The following is a 13,735-nucleotide window of genomic DNA, read 5'->3' as shown; positions in this document are numbered from 1 at the left end:
GTGAAGCTCTCGTTAGGAAGTAACTGCTACTATTCATAAGGTTAACTTCGCTCAAGTACAAAATCTCAGTTCTTGCTCTGTTATTTCACTTTTACTTTTTGTTTGCTAATATGCTAACATTCTTAGTAGTCCCTTGTCTTCTCATTTTCTTCAGTTGATCTGGTTTTTTAGCATTTGTCTCACGGTTAGTAGTATCATTCTTTTTCACTCTCTTATGAATGAATTTCATCATCTGATCACAATAGAAATATCATGTACGACTTCAGCGGAGCCTGAGCATGACAGATATAAGCACTGACGTGGCGAGAACCACTCCCTGCTACAAACACAATCACCTGCAGTTAGTTAATTGACATTGATTCCCAATTAATCCCTTCTCTAGGATCTCTTCTCTCCTTTAGTGTGTTTCTTCTCTTCTACACTAGAAAAGTGTACAACCATCCCATTTGAGTGATCTGCCACAGAAAGTTCGCCCTTCATGCTTTCCGCTCCTTCATGTACTGGACGAAACGCAGAACTATGAAAACGGCTTTATGGGCAGAATGCAGGGTTCGGGCCAGCGTTGCATAACACAAATGTCCATACCAGGTTCAACACCACCTAAGGCTCGGTGCAGTTCCGTAGGCGGCTGCGGTTGAAGCGGCGAGTAGAGTGTAGCCTAGTTTCACTCAGGGTGAAACGATGATTGGTGGTAGCGATGGTACTCTCCCGATCCCCGCTGCTACGCTCCACCGCGCTGCCTGGAGTGTAGCCACCTGCGCTGCTGCACCGAGCTTCGGATCGTTTTGACACGCCTACGCCCTATGCTCGCAGAAACCTGATGGAACGCAACACGGAGTTCTTGCTAATCATTCGTATCTACTATAATAAAGAGGGGCTTGAAAAATCCCATTAGAAGCTCTTAGAATTCAAATAAGAGCGTCTCAGAGAACGCACATTTGGGCATTGCCGACGATTTTTAAAGGCAGCATGCCACGAATCTGGGGTGGTACGGATTTCAGGTAGAATATCCGTATACGTGGTCGTAGATTATGGAGACCGGGGTGGTTCCGTTCATCTCTCCTTGCATCACTGGAAACAGCCGCTTCCAGAATGCTGTTTTGTACTACGCCATATGTTGCATCGCTCCACCCCTTGCGCCGCCTCCGCCCTGCGATTCGTCGAAAATCGCTGCAATAAAAGGCATCGTACAAAACAGCATTCTGGAGGCAGCTGTTTGCAATGATTAAGGGAGGAATGAGCGGAACCACCCCAGATTCGTGGTATGCTGCCTTTAAGGCAGCTTCCACGATGGTTCTGCTTCTGACAACTTTTGTTCTTGGTGAAAATTTAATAATAGTGATTGATAGAACTCAGAAGGAGAAAATGCTGGACAGTGTTGCGAAGGCGAAAGAAGTGTGGGGTTTTTATGAGTCCTTTTTTCACTCGCCCATTTGTATACATCTGCGTTTTTGCACCGTATTGGAGCCATTTCTGGCGAAAATCGGTTGATTTGCTATCAAGGCGAGGAAAGGCATTTGATTTTGCAAGTTGTTCCCAACAATAGTAAGGTGACATTTTGGTGAATTTGGTTTTTTTTTCTTCCTAACGGTTCTTTTCTTATATCGACGTGGGCAAATAGATTCTAAAGTCGTGCACATGTATTCCTCGGTTGTAATCATTAACTGGTTCCCTTATAGTTGTGAAAAATTCATGTTTGCATGCTCCACATATATGTAGTCTGCGTGTTGGATCATGCAGTCGTAAAATCGTCCCAGTGGGTTGCTTTGTGTTCAGAATAAGGTTGTGTTGTGACATTTCCCGTACACTTTTATACCGCGTAGATGTGAAACTTCCAGATCAAAAGTTAGTGTTGCGTAAAGCAGAGACTGCATTCCTTCTATAGGTTATGAGCTTCAAACCCAGAAAATAGACGATTTTTTAAAAATTTTCCTGGTTCACTAAATGTACCCTGTTGCACACATGTCATACACATTACTGGACACAAAATGTTTTGGACGTGAAAACATTGTGGGGTTTAATGAAGGCTACTTGCCTTTTCAAACGAATGATGATGGAGTGCTAAAATTTCATTATTTGTTTATGTCGGAACGTGGATCGTTGGTGCATACTTTTTATGCTATAATACTTTTAAAAAATTTCCGGCTTTCTCGGGCCTTCCGCTATAGCAGATGGAAATTTATAAAATTTTACTGCTTCGTTGTTTGTTACATATCAAGGTATAGATACCCAAAAAATGAACTGAGCTCATCAGCTCGCATTTATTTTTCTCTGGAAACCAGAAAGAAATTGATGGTCATTTATTGCTCGGCTCTGGCTTTATAAATGATTACTATCAATTAAAATTAATTAATTCAGTGTTTGGTCTGCATATGGTTACTTCTTTGTAAAGAATTACCCTTTTTAAAAAACTTACACAGCAACAGTTCATTTAAAAACGATTCTATATACGGTTGGTACCGTGGCCTCATCTCTTACCGAAAGATATAGATAAGTTTACTGTCACATTTATCAAAAACAACCGGAACATAATGACGAAAATCATTTGCGAGGAGCTTCAAGAAATCATCTACGCGATCACAAATGCCGCTCATTTTGGAAGTGTAGAGATTTATGACAACTAGAACACATAAATACCTTATGGATGATTATACATCTTGAAGGAGATGTTGGTGAAGATCCATTTCATACTTCTCTCAAATTAGAATTAATATAGTTAATATCAAACTATGAGGGAAGGAGCACAAATGAAGACTGGTAACCGCAGGCGTAGAAAACCATCACGGTTTTTGTTAGTAATAATTCTGTTTTTCACTATAGTGCAAAATGCATGCGCTTGTAAAGACATAATTACATTAATTATAAAAAAAAACTTATTTTCTGAGTTCTAAAAGATCAGAATGGAAAAAATAAAAAAATAAATGGACATGACACATTAACTTTTTTCGCATTACCTTAAACAATTTTCGGAAACAAGAGTCGTTGACAGTCAATGTGTCTAGATAGTTTTTGTTAGGGTTTGGCCTTGGAGTGTAGTAAGCCTGTGAAGTCCAAGGTCGATCTATCCTGTTGATTGCTATCTGTCCATCAACTTTTCAATTTATGCGTCCACATAACCACGTGTTTATAAATCTGTTCTATGTTGAACGAAACACGAAAGCACAAAGCAAGCTTCATTTCCTTTATATTTTATCTTGGAAGTAGCGTACCGCGAAACTGACGATGTTGAGATTCTACCACGAAGAGGTGGAGAGGAATGAGATGTGGTTCACGAATATGAGCGTAATCACACTCAATTCCCCGTAGTAATCCAGAAAAAGACGTGTGAAACAGCCTGGATACACTAGCATCCTCAATGAACTGGTTGTGGATAGCAGAACAGTCCAGATCCTTAAAGGCATCACTCCACGAATCTGAGGTGGTACGGATTTCAGGTGGAGTATTCGTATACGGGATGGGAGACTATGGAGAGGGAGGTAATTCCGTCCATTTCTTCCTAATTGCCGTAAAAAATCGCCCTGAAGGTACGGCTTCAGGCGTTCTGGCGCACTATTTTCTACAGGGAGTTCGACTGGAGCGCGCCAGCCTTGTGCGGCGCCGCATCTTCCGGGCCGTTTTTTACGGCAATTAGGAAGAAATGGACGGAATCACCCCCCTCTCCATAGTCTCCCGTCCCGTATACGAATACTCCATCTGAAATCCGTACCACCTCAGATCCGTGGAGTGATGCTTTTAACCTGCATAGCCGCAACGCCCCTGCAACTGTTCTGGACCTTCTGCTGCTTAACTGAGTTACATTAGTTGGATTGCGAACGTTGGACGACGACGGAATTGCTCGTGTTCTATTTCCTTCGAGAGCCGGTGCCACCGAGACCGCTTCTGCCTTCTTTTCTCTGGTTCATGAGACCGAAATCACAGTGATCACGCTAACAGCCGTGAACTTCGCAGCCATCCCTATCTATTTGTGGAAAGACCCCAACACGGTCATTCTCGTAAAATGCTGCTTTTAAAAGTGAGCAACACTTCATTTTCAATTTAACCTTTCAGCTCAAATCTAAGAACAATGATTATGCTGAATAGTGAGAGATAAATTATTCCTTAGAGGGGTGATACACATTCATATAAGTTTTGAAATAAATCCCTGAATTTAGGCCCTTGTTACTTCGCTAAATTTAGCATGGTTCGGGATGTAGTTAACAAAAATCCCAGTTATGCACAATACACCCACTGGACATATCTGAATCGAAAACTGCAAGAGCACCTAGACTCACCAGTTTACACGACAAAGCAATCTTTCCCTGTGTCGAGTAATGAAATCTGCTTTACGGATTTTGATTGTATCACTCAGCTGTAAAAAGTTGCTTCGTAGTGTAGGATGATCACTACGTCCGAATCCGGTCCTATTTGAATCTCTTCGGCATCGTCCAAGTGACCTATTGGAAGAACCATATTTTAGTATCATTTGATCAAAAGCAGTGTCGATTGATTGGCATTTGTAGATGTCTTTATTTGCATTGCTGTATTTTCCCTTTCTTATTCTAATTGCGTGTATGTGTTGTCTGTCGAAGACTGCATTTTTTTTGTGGTAAAATTCAGAAGAAACGAAGAAGTGAAAAAGCTTACTCTTTGAGTCTTCCTTTAGAAAAAAACGAAGCCTTTGTTCCTGTTGAAAGTTTCTTCCGTATTGCTGGATACCTAGAAATACTGTATAAAATGTGTTTCAGTTATCCATGTTTTCGTACTGCTCACCGCATTTTATCATGTTACAAATATGCTGGGAGTTTGATCTTACATCTTGAAAGCTTTCTTGGTTTTTTTATGTTTTGTTCTCAGGTACGTAACTTTGTGTAGTTGGTTGTTATTACGCGAATTCCATTCCTTTTATCAGTCATAAATAAAAAAGTACTATTCACTATAAAATCTCTCAGATTGGAGAATTATCAGTTTGTGAGTTAAATGTCAGAGAAAGATGTCGTTAACAGCAGCTTAAAATAACGTGCAGCTCAGTCGTTGGCGCATATAATAGGGTAGTTCTCGAAATTTTTCTTAGCGCCACTTAAAATAATCGAGTCGAAACAATCGATCACCACTTACGTACATGCGATCCACATAAGAAAACGAACAGATGATGCAAGAGCAGTATGCGCCGTCATGACGTATAACATGGAAGAATTGGAGAGGAAGTAATTGTGTCCGGAAACATTGTATACTGATATCATTTTTAACGATATTGGTCCCATTGTGGCACCTGAATTATGATATCAAAGTTTGCAAAAACCCATTTTAGTGCAAATTTCTCAAAAAATGGCGCAAACTTTTTCTGTACGGATTTGGAGCGTTATTCTTTCCAGGCTCATTTCGTCTGCTTTTTTTTTTCTATCTTTAATGGCTTCACATTTATAAAAGATTAATTGCGGTGTCGTCATTGTTCTTTTCACTGCTATTAGAAGTAAATGTACGAAACGTATGACTCTGAATCTTCTTTCTGGAGATTTTGAAACGGTGATTTCTGGGTGTGAAACAACCTCTGTATACTCGCTTTGATTTCTTGTATAAACCGGCTGCTTTTTTTTTTCTTTTAGATTTCGACGAGAACCTTGATATCGAGCAGTGTAAGTGGGAAGGATGGTGTAATCTCACTAGTGATCTGATGTGGCACCGTCTGTCGAGCACCAACGGTTCGTCATTCGATGCGCATTATTCATCAAGGTCTCGCCATCGGACGTGAATCACCTTCAGCTGTTTCGCTGATGCATCGCTATCGATTTTTCCTCGTGTTTCCACTTTACAGTTACAAATCGAATGGTTGCTTATAAACTTGTGGAAAGGGAAGCAGTACTTCGAGTCCAGACATGTGATGACATGTAGCGCTAGAGAGTAAAATAGAAGCATTGCAAATTGCTTCTCCGTAGTTTCAGATTATTTGTCTTTATTTTTGAGAGCATGAACCTGAAAGGGATGAAAGTGACGACTTTTCATTTGAAATGAGCAAGATGCTTCCGTTAATCATAATCTCTTAAGTTTCTTTCATGTTCTGAAAATAACGTCACGTTGTTTTCAGTGCCTTCTGCTGTGTGATTTACAAAGAAGAAGGTTAAAATCAAGACCAGAACTCCTGCACCTTTGTCACGATTTGTGACTCATGCAAACGCTTCGATTGTGATTCTCTCGCGCCAATATATTTACGACTGCTCGAAAAGGTCTTCACCTGGTCGTTTTCTGATTAGTGTGCTGATTTCTATTTGAGCTTACAGAGTATCCTTTTTGTTTTAATCTTAATGTTCTGAGATCGCCTTTCTTCCTTTTATGGCAAGTAAAACTGAGCGACAAATCCTAACAAGAAATGGAGTTTGGTAATGTGAATAGTATGCGTTTCTTGTTGCACGGTATCAATTAACTCTTTGCATCATTGTGTCCATCATTTGTTCTGGATAACTGAATAATTCCCCCAAGCGAGAGTATCCTAATCTAAATCTTACTTTCGGTTATGAGGAATTGAGGTGTCGGTGAATGTATGTCTAGATGTGGCCGCAATTTAAGCGAAACCGTGCAGAAGATGTTGCCTGCGCTACATTGGTATCTGCAGGAGAATGCATCTGTCGTGTTTGCTATGAGAGTCTGCACCGCACTCTGGACACGAGCGCAATTTGCACGGAAAAACCGCGCTGAAGCTTGTGTCGGTGCCTGAAAAAGAGGCGGCACGGCCAGTCACTCGCACGGCGCGCACCGACACTGCACCCAGTAAGTTCATGCTCCTGCACTCATAGTTCATTCTCACTCTTCTCTCTTCTCCCGGCGTTAGTGCATGCGGACACACAATGCACTAGGATGATATGGGCTTGCTAGAGCCTCTATGCTACTTCTATTCTACATGATTTAATTTTTATTCAAATCGAGTATAGTCTATTTTTTGTTTTACTTCACATGCGCCTCTATTACTGATAACATAGTAACTTTCGCTACTGAGTTTCGTTATCAACAATTTGCTGTGGTTTGTATGTCGGAATTATGCTGTCTACTTTGTTCGCATTTGAGCAAGCGCCGTACAAAAAGCATCAAGGTCGCGGCTTCTTTTGTGTTCGAGGTGAACGAAGAAAGGCTAGCCAGTCAAGTCCTTCCCATTGCAGGGAATGCATTGCAGGGTCTCGCTTCCTCGGACTTCCTGCTTTTTTCTTCCATTTCTTCCACCAGCTCAAAAGGCTCGAGAGTCAAAAAATGTTAGGTTATCTTCCTCTTAGGCATGCTACGAACAAGAGATAATACCTTTTTGTATTTGAACTTCTTATTTTCTTCATTTGCGCTTTCCGAGACGTACTAAGGAAAGTCTGTTTCCGATAAGTAGTTATTGGCATTGTTCAGATTGGGATAAGGTTGTTCACGTGAGATAATACCTGACAGACAAATTTCAAAGATATCCTCAACTGTACCAGCAATCCACACCTAGTTATAGTTTGTAATTGGTAAGGTCTACGTGCACTTGTCTTTATTCAGATACAAATCTTTTTTAGCCACCACTGTGATAATCTGATCATGACGGTAATACATGTGCTCTTCATAATTCAAGTCACATGATGAAAAGTAAGAGAGGTTCGAGTTTTTTTAATAGACACATGCAAAGAACTGCGGTTTTGGAAGTGCAGCAATTGGTCCCATGCGCTTATTTACTTAATCGGATACTGATTCGCTTTTGTTGTTTGTCACCATGTACATGCAAAGTTGTCGGAATGCCGATCACTGTTTTGATTCTCGGGAATCGAGGTAGCACATGGGCGCGTTGCAATCAGGTGCGGCAGCAAGCTGTTCCGCTCATCAAAGTGCAGTCGGCAGCAGTAGCAGCGACAGGCGGTGGTGTGCGAGCGAGCGAGCGAAGAGGGAAAGAGAAAGATGTGGTTGAGGAACAGGGTGAAAGATGGTGATTGGTGGCCTGACACGGGCCGGGACACACTCGCCGCCACAATGCCTAACAGCGATGGGGGTGCACTTTGGGCGGTGCGCGGTCGTGCCACCCCATCCCAGCTCGCTCCGTTCCGTTCGTTCCTCCTCCACTGTGTTGGTCCTCCTCCGCCGATCATTGTAATGGTCACTCGCCTCCACATTCACCAAGGAGCTGCTTCATTGTGCAGCAACCGCACCTATTGCTTTGTTGTGCTGCTAGTCCGCTACCTTGCCACTGTCTACAATATTCGCTAGTCTGCTTCAACTACTAGTGCTGTCACTATATTCGCACTCGCCCTTCTATTCCAATTCTGCTAGATGCTGCTGAACCGTGAGGTGAGTTGTCTTTTCATGTCGCAGATCACATCTCGGACTGACTGATTGACCCAGTTCCTTGTGTAGACCTTACCTAGTTTCACAGCGATCCCATATTCAAGTCACCACTACGGAATCGTTGCATGCAGTCGTAACGTAACGGCCCGATCGGGGGCCATTCATTTGTTCGATAATTGTTTGCTTCTCTGCTGTCTCGTGGTCAGGTGTGCTCTTTCGTTTCCGATCCGAAAGGACAAACGAAGGAACAGCGTGGGTTACGACGCAGACGAGCAGACGGCTGCGCAGATAGCGCACATAAAGCGTAGGCAGCTGATTCCGTGGGCGTGGCGAGTGTGGTGTGTGGCATTGTGTGCTGACCGGCGGTCATTGCGTCTCCTGTCGTTACCCCGTCGTGTACGCTGGCCGTCAACCCGTAGATCCGAACTTGTGTTCGTTAGTGTGATACACAAGCTCGGCTACAGGTGGACGGACTTGTGTACGTTCGTTATTTCGTCCCAACACCGCCGACACCGTTGTCGTCCGCACTCAATGACCTTCCGCCCCCATCTTGTAGTTCAGTCCGAGACTGCCTACACTACCGTTGAGGTAGTAGGTTGTATAGTTCAGAGTGGCATCAGTGGTGAAACTATTACAACTTGCTAGCTTGCCGGTCGGGGCTAAAGCTGATGATCATGCGACATTTTGCTGGATAGAACGTGTTGAGTGTTTGCCTTCAAGTAAAGGATCCCTAGAATTCAGATTACATATTTTGGATGTCTTTCATGTGTTTGGGAGAATCAATCTGAAATTTCTTTGGTTCATAAAGTGTCTACGAAAATCTTTCCTCCATGTATAGATTATCACGAGCTGCAAACGGTTGTGACTTGAAGTCGTATTGGAGTATGTTGTTTGACATCACTAACTTCTCCATAAGTTGATATAAAGTTGTCTTGATAGGAACGCATTTTATTATGTGTCGCAAATCTCTTCGAAGAATCAGGGGATGAAGATGGCAGTCTATCCAGTCTATCTGTACGGATTGACTGGGATTAAAATGATGAATTTGTTCTCATATAGGAGTACAGACACGTATGTGGTTGACTCGGATTCATGCTTGCAGACGCAGTCATCACAAACTACAAGGTCAGCAGAATAGTGGGACTCAGATTCGTTATACAAACATGCTAAATAAGAGAGGTATGGTATAAAGTAAAGCAGAGGAGAGGGAAGAACTCTCACTCAGAGCTTATTTGCAAACTAGGATTGTGGCAAAGATGATATGAAAGGAGTTGTAATGGGCGGGAACAGAAAATTGCGATAAGAAGTACGAGAGCCATACAGACCATGCTGTATTTGTATACTTCGTCTTGAGGAAAAAGTCATGTCCTCCGAATTTGGTGTGTATAAGAAACGATGGATCTATTTATTTGTTGTATGTTTGATTAATTTTTCCAATGGGAACGTGAGTATCTCAATGATTTTGTGGAAAATTGCACCGTTTCTGTTTGCCATGTTCCTGAAAATTAATTGCCTCGTGGTTTACAGACATGGATCAGTTACGCTGCAATCACTTTCTATACTAATGATTTCTATGGTAATGCAAATGCAGCGTTGTTGTTCAACGTGATATTCATGGCATTGTCGATACCCGTGGGATTTTTGGCGTGTTGGTGGACTGATCGATTCGGTTTGCGGTCGGCGGTGAATGCTTGAAGATTAATGGAAGTCGTGGATCTCATAATCACAACAACAAATATCTGAATAGAACAATGATAGTTTCAAAGATCATTTAGGGTTTACATATGCGTTTCAGTTTCATATCGGGGTATGGACGAACTTTATCGGGAATGCGATTAGAGTCGCCGGTTCCGGCGAGTGGTTTTCGAAGGATGTACGATTTCCTATAGCATTTACTGGACAAACGGTTGCTGCCTTTGCTCAACCATTCGTCATGTTCTTGCCGACAAAATTGGCCGCATTTTGGTTCCCGCCAGATCAGAGAGTTATAGCTAATACACTTTCATCGATGTCAAATCCAATCGGAATTGCTGTTATGTATTCCATATCTCCAACGATCATCAACGAATCGCATCCAAATGCTTTTCCGCTATTGGCAAGTTTGTAGATTTGATATGAGAATTGAATTTACCGCTTAGATTAGAAGAATTCTCAGTCATAATGAAATAAAGTCCTTGCGGATGGATAGACTATTAATTCTACCCATATAACTAGTTCTTCGAAACGTTCCTACCTTCAAATATGCCGTTTCTTAAATCTGAACCAAAAACCGTCACTTAATGCACCCAGAGTCCACACTGAGTTCGAGTGATGTGTGATGCGACATAGTGTAGTGTACGTTCGTGTGTTCAGAAGAATCGATACGTTGTCATGGCTCAGACTCAGCCATCTAGTAGCCCTCCTAAATTTACAACACACCAAAACAATTACCAAGCTTCTGCGAACATTGGTGAGATCATTACGCTCTGAACTGAGGTTGGATAATTTCGAAGTACAGAAGGAACATACATAAGCGATAAATTGCTCTTTCGACTCTATCTTAACTTTTTTTTTGATTTTTAGACAGGTTTATGCGCTGGTTTGGCGGCTATAACGGTATTTTTTGGTCTTTTCATCACTCGATCGAAGCCTCCAACTCCTGTTGCTGCATCGAGAGATACCGACATTGAAGTACCAGATTTCTGGATTGGAGTTAAAAAGTGCATCCGGTGCAAAACGTTTTTGGTGCTAGCCATCTCCTTGGGTGATTGTTTATAAATTGAGATTTACTATTACAACTGAATCCAGAAATATAAAGAATCTGTAGGAAGCCTTATGTGATAAGATTTTAGAAATGTCCTAAACGAATCGAAATATGCATTAGGAAAATGCAGACATGATAAGAACAAGATTTCTTCTTTGTAGGAGGTGGTGTTGGTCTCTTCAATGCTTTGTACAATAATCTCCAACCGGCTCTTTGTGTAATGGGCTATTCACCACAGTTTAATGGTGGTATGGGAGCTCTTCTGATTATGAGTGGACTTGTTGGTGCTGCCATTGCCGGAATATACGTGGATAAGACTGGAGAATTTGAGAAGGTCATAATTAAGTACATTTACCTACCAGACGTGTTACAGGATGTCTAATAAAAGCTGAAGAACGAAAACATAGTGCAGTTTTGCAGACAATGAAGATTGGCTTTTTGCTAGCTGGTATTGCCGCATGCTCTCTGGCGATATCCATAAATTTTGAAGATGTAGAAGGCTGGGTGGTCACATCCCTATTTCTTTTTGGTACATTTGGGTTTTCTATATATCCTATTGGTCTTGAAATGGGAGTTGAAGCTACATTTCCAGTTGCAGAAGCAACATCTACAGGATTAATTATTATGATCGGGTAAGTGGAACGGTTTATCAATTTAGCCTCTGTAGCTGGTGGTTTTGAAATTCTAGAAGAAGTGCTTAACCGGGGTTCCTGTACTGAAAGCTTTTCTTTGGTCCTCACTGCAGGAATAAACTCCGAACTGTCGCATCTAGGAATTTCCTGCCGTAGTAAACATCCCAAGATTTGTACATCTTATTTGTGATGTTCTGTAGTACTATTCTACACATCTAGAGATGAGATGTTTAATTTTAAAGATGATTTTCTCTATGAGGAAAAAGGAATGGAAAAGACATTCAGAATGTATTTCTACCAAAAGTTGCTTGGTGAATCAACACGTGATAACTTTATACAAAAGAAATGATTGGAAAATACTGAGTGAATACATTCTTGCACTCTGTCTGTTTATTTTAATCACTGTGTCAATGTGTTTTGGAAATGTATTGTAAACAGCTGATTGTTTAGAAAGCAAGAGTGATAGATCCATTGATATTTGCTCAGTGAGAAATACGTCAGGTGGCATGTCATTGATTTTTAGAATAGATTCCGCACATGAGAAAGCTGTAGTATTGATTGTCTAGAAATTAAAGGAAAAAAGTTTTTTTTTTGGCTACGTAGATTACATAGCACCTTTTGATCGTGATCTACTTAGTATTTTATAGATGTGTGGTAGGAAGAGATCAGACTTCGCTATGATTATAAAAGGCTTTTGCAAGATTATCGAGTTGGGTAGATGCGAGGGGAATTTTCTTCTTCTGGAAATCAGCGTAAATTTTATGTATGGTATTGGATTTGACATCACAAATAATACGGTTTTATATGAGTTCATTATTTCTCAAAATTATAATGAACGATGCTTTTTCTTACCTAGAGTGTACAATCCTTCGTTTTCTACGATCTCTTGCATCATTCTGGTTGGCAATCCCCTTCTTCCAAAATACACTTCAGAAAAAAAAATTGCTTTCAGCTTATCTGATAATTTTTCAGACAAATTCAAGGTGTTGTTTATGTAATCCTTACAAACGTATTTGCTGGAAAACCGGATCCTCATAACCTAGCAGCTCAGACATGTGTTGATAACAATTCGAATCTGAACACTGTTGTAACTTGGAGTGGTTGGTGAAAATATATTCACGATAATATTTTTTTTAGTATGAAATGTAATTACCACTGTACTGAGTTTTTTCTTTAGTTCCATATATGATTTGGGCTGGATGTGTTTGTCTGACGATTATTCTCTTTGTTGCCTTATTTTGGCCGAAGTACAAACGACGAGAGTACGAGACCATCCAAGCTGGGCTCAAAAGAGAGGACGGGTCGATAAAAACCATCGAACAGGATGTGACACGTTTCTGATCTCGTAACGTTCCAAATGCTCTGTACTGATAAGAAGTTGCAATCTGACACTCATTAGTACCGCTTTACTGCTACAATTTATCTCAATTCGATACTGATCGTGTGCCTATGCTAATGTAAAATAGTGCCTTCATATCTTCGTTAGTGATAAGATAAGATGCGCATGTATAGCTCGTATCGTTCTTGTACCAAACATTGATTACAATTACAGCAGTAGTAATTAGTTTGTTATCGAACTTACACGAAAAGAATTGAAACACATGTGCTACTATATTCTAGCTCCAGTGGAATTGTTCTAAGTTTGGAATTAAGCGCATCTGTAACCTGCGCATGTGATTTGAAAAATTGAAAAAAGAAGAGTCCTTTACATAATAAACATAGAGTTTGCTCGTGTTGTTTTGTTTTCCGAATTATTCTAAACTTCAAATATTTTTTCTCTGGAAACCACAGCTTCTCGTAGATATAGTCGAAAGGATTGAAAAGAAAAGACTCATATAGAATCTAGAATCCATTCCCAGAAAGATTGAAAGGAAGTCTCATTTACGGTCTCTATTATTAAGATGGGGATGCTTGGACCGCTTGTCTGTTTCCCCTGGTTGCCTGGAACTGAGAAATTAAGGAGAAAGTGTTACATGACATGTTCTACTCCATGGTACAGTACAATCGCTAATTCTCGGATCGGATCTTTTTTGCCTTTTTTCATAACTTGTCTCAGTTTCATCTCTGTACTAAAAGCTGGAGATCCATAGGT

General features: G+C 40.9%; 2 protein-coding genes across 4 annotated transcripts; one reads left to right on the top strand and one right to left on the bottom strand.

Annotated features, from left to right (window-relative positions):
• Positions 1–4,267: 4,267 nt before the first annotated feature.
• RB195_025519 (uncharacterized protein) lies at positions 4,268–5,240 on the bottom strand (the record flags this gene model as incomplete). 2 transcript variants are annotated; one of them, XM_064213699.1, is made up of 3 exons in its annotated part: positions 4,268–4,433; positions 4,624–4,695; positions 5,095–5,240. In XM_064213699.1, 3 exons carry the CDS (start codon positions 5,238–5,240, stop codon positions 4,268–4,270), a joined length of 384 nt encoding a protein of 127 aa, XP_064069580.1. The 2 variants fall into 2 exon arrangements, with proteins under 2 accessions (XP_064069580.1, XP_064069581.1); XM_064213700.1 differs by having other exon boundaries at positions 5,095–5,165.
• A 2,484-nt stretch (positions 5,241–7,724) lies between these two features.
• On the top strand, positions 7,725–12,984 carry RB195_025518 (uncharacterized protein; the record flags this gene model as incomplete). 2 transcript variants are annotated; one of them, XM_064213697.1, is made up of 10 exons in its annotated part: positions 7,725–7,912; positions 9,328–9,393; positions 9,592–9,712; positions 9,796–9,951; positions 10,064–10,367; positions 10,835–11,011; positions 11,173–11,345; positions 11,432–11,643; positions 12,616–12,743; positions 12,821–12,984. In XM_064213697.1, 10 exons carry the CDS (start codon positions 7,725–7,727, stop codon positions 12,982–12,984), a joined length of 1,689 nt encoding a protein of 562 aa, XP_064069579.1. The 2 variants fall into 2 exon arrangements, with proteins under 2 accessions (XP_064069579.1, XP_064069578.1); XM_064213698.1 differs by lacking the exons at positions 9,328–9,393; positions 9,592–9,712 and having other exon boundaries at positions 7,725–7,902; positions 9,860–9,951.
• Positions 12,985–13,735: the final 751 nt, after the last annotated feature.

This window comes from Necator americanus, chromosome X, assembly GCF_031761385.1.
Source record: "Necator americanus strain Aroian chromosome X, whole genome shotgun sequence".
Lineage (NCBI taxonomy): Eukaryota > Metazoa > Nematoda > Chromadorea > Rhabditida > Ancylostomatidae > Necator > Necator americanus.
This window is presented reverse-complemented; position numbering and strand designations above follow the sequence as displayed.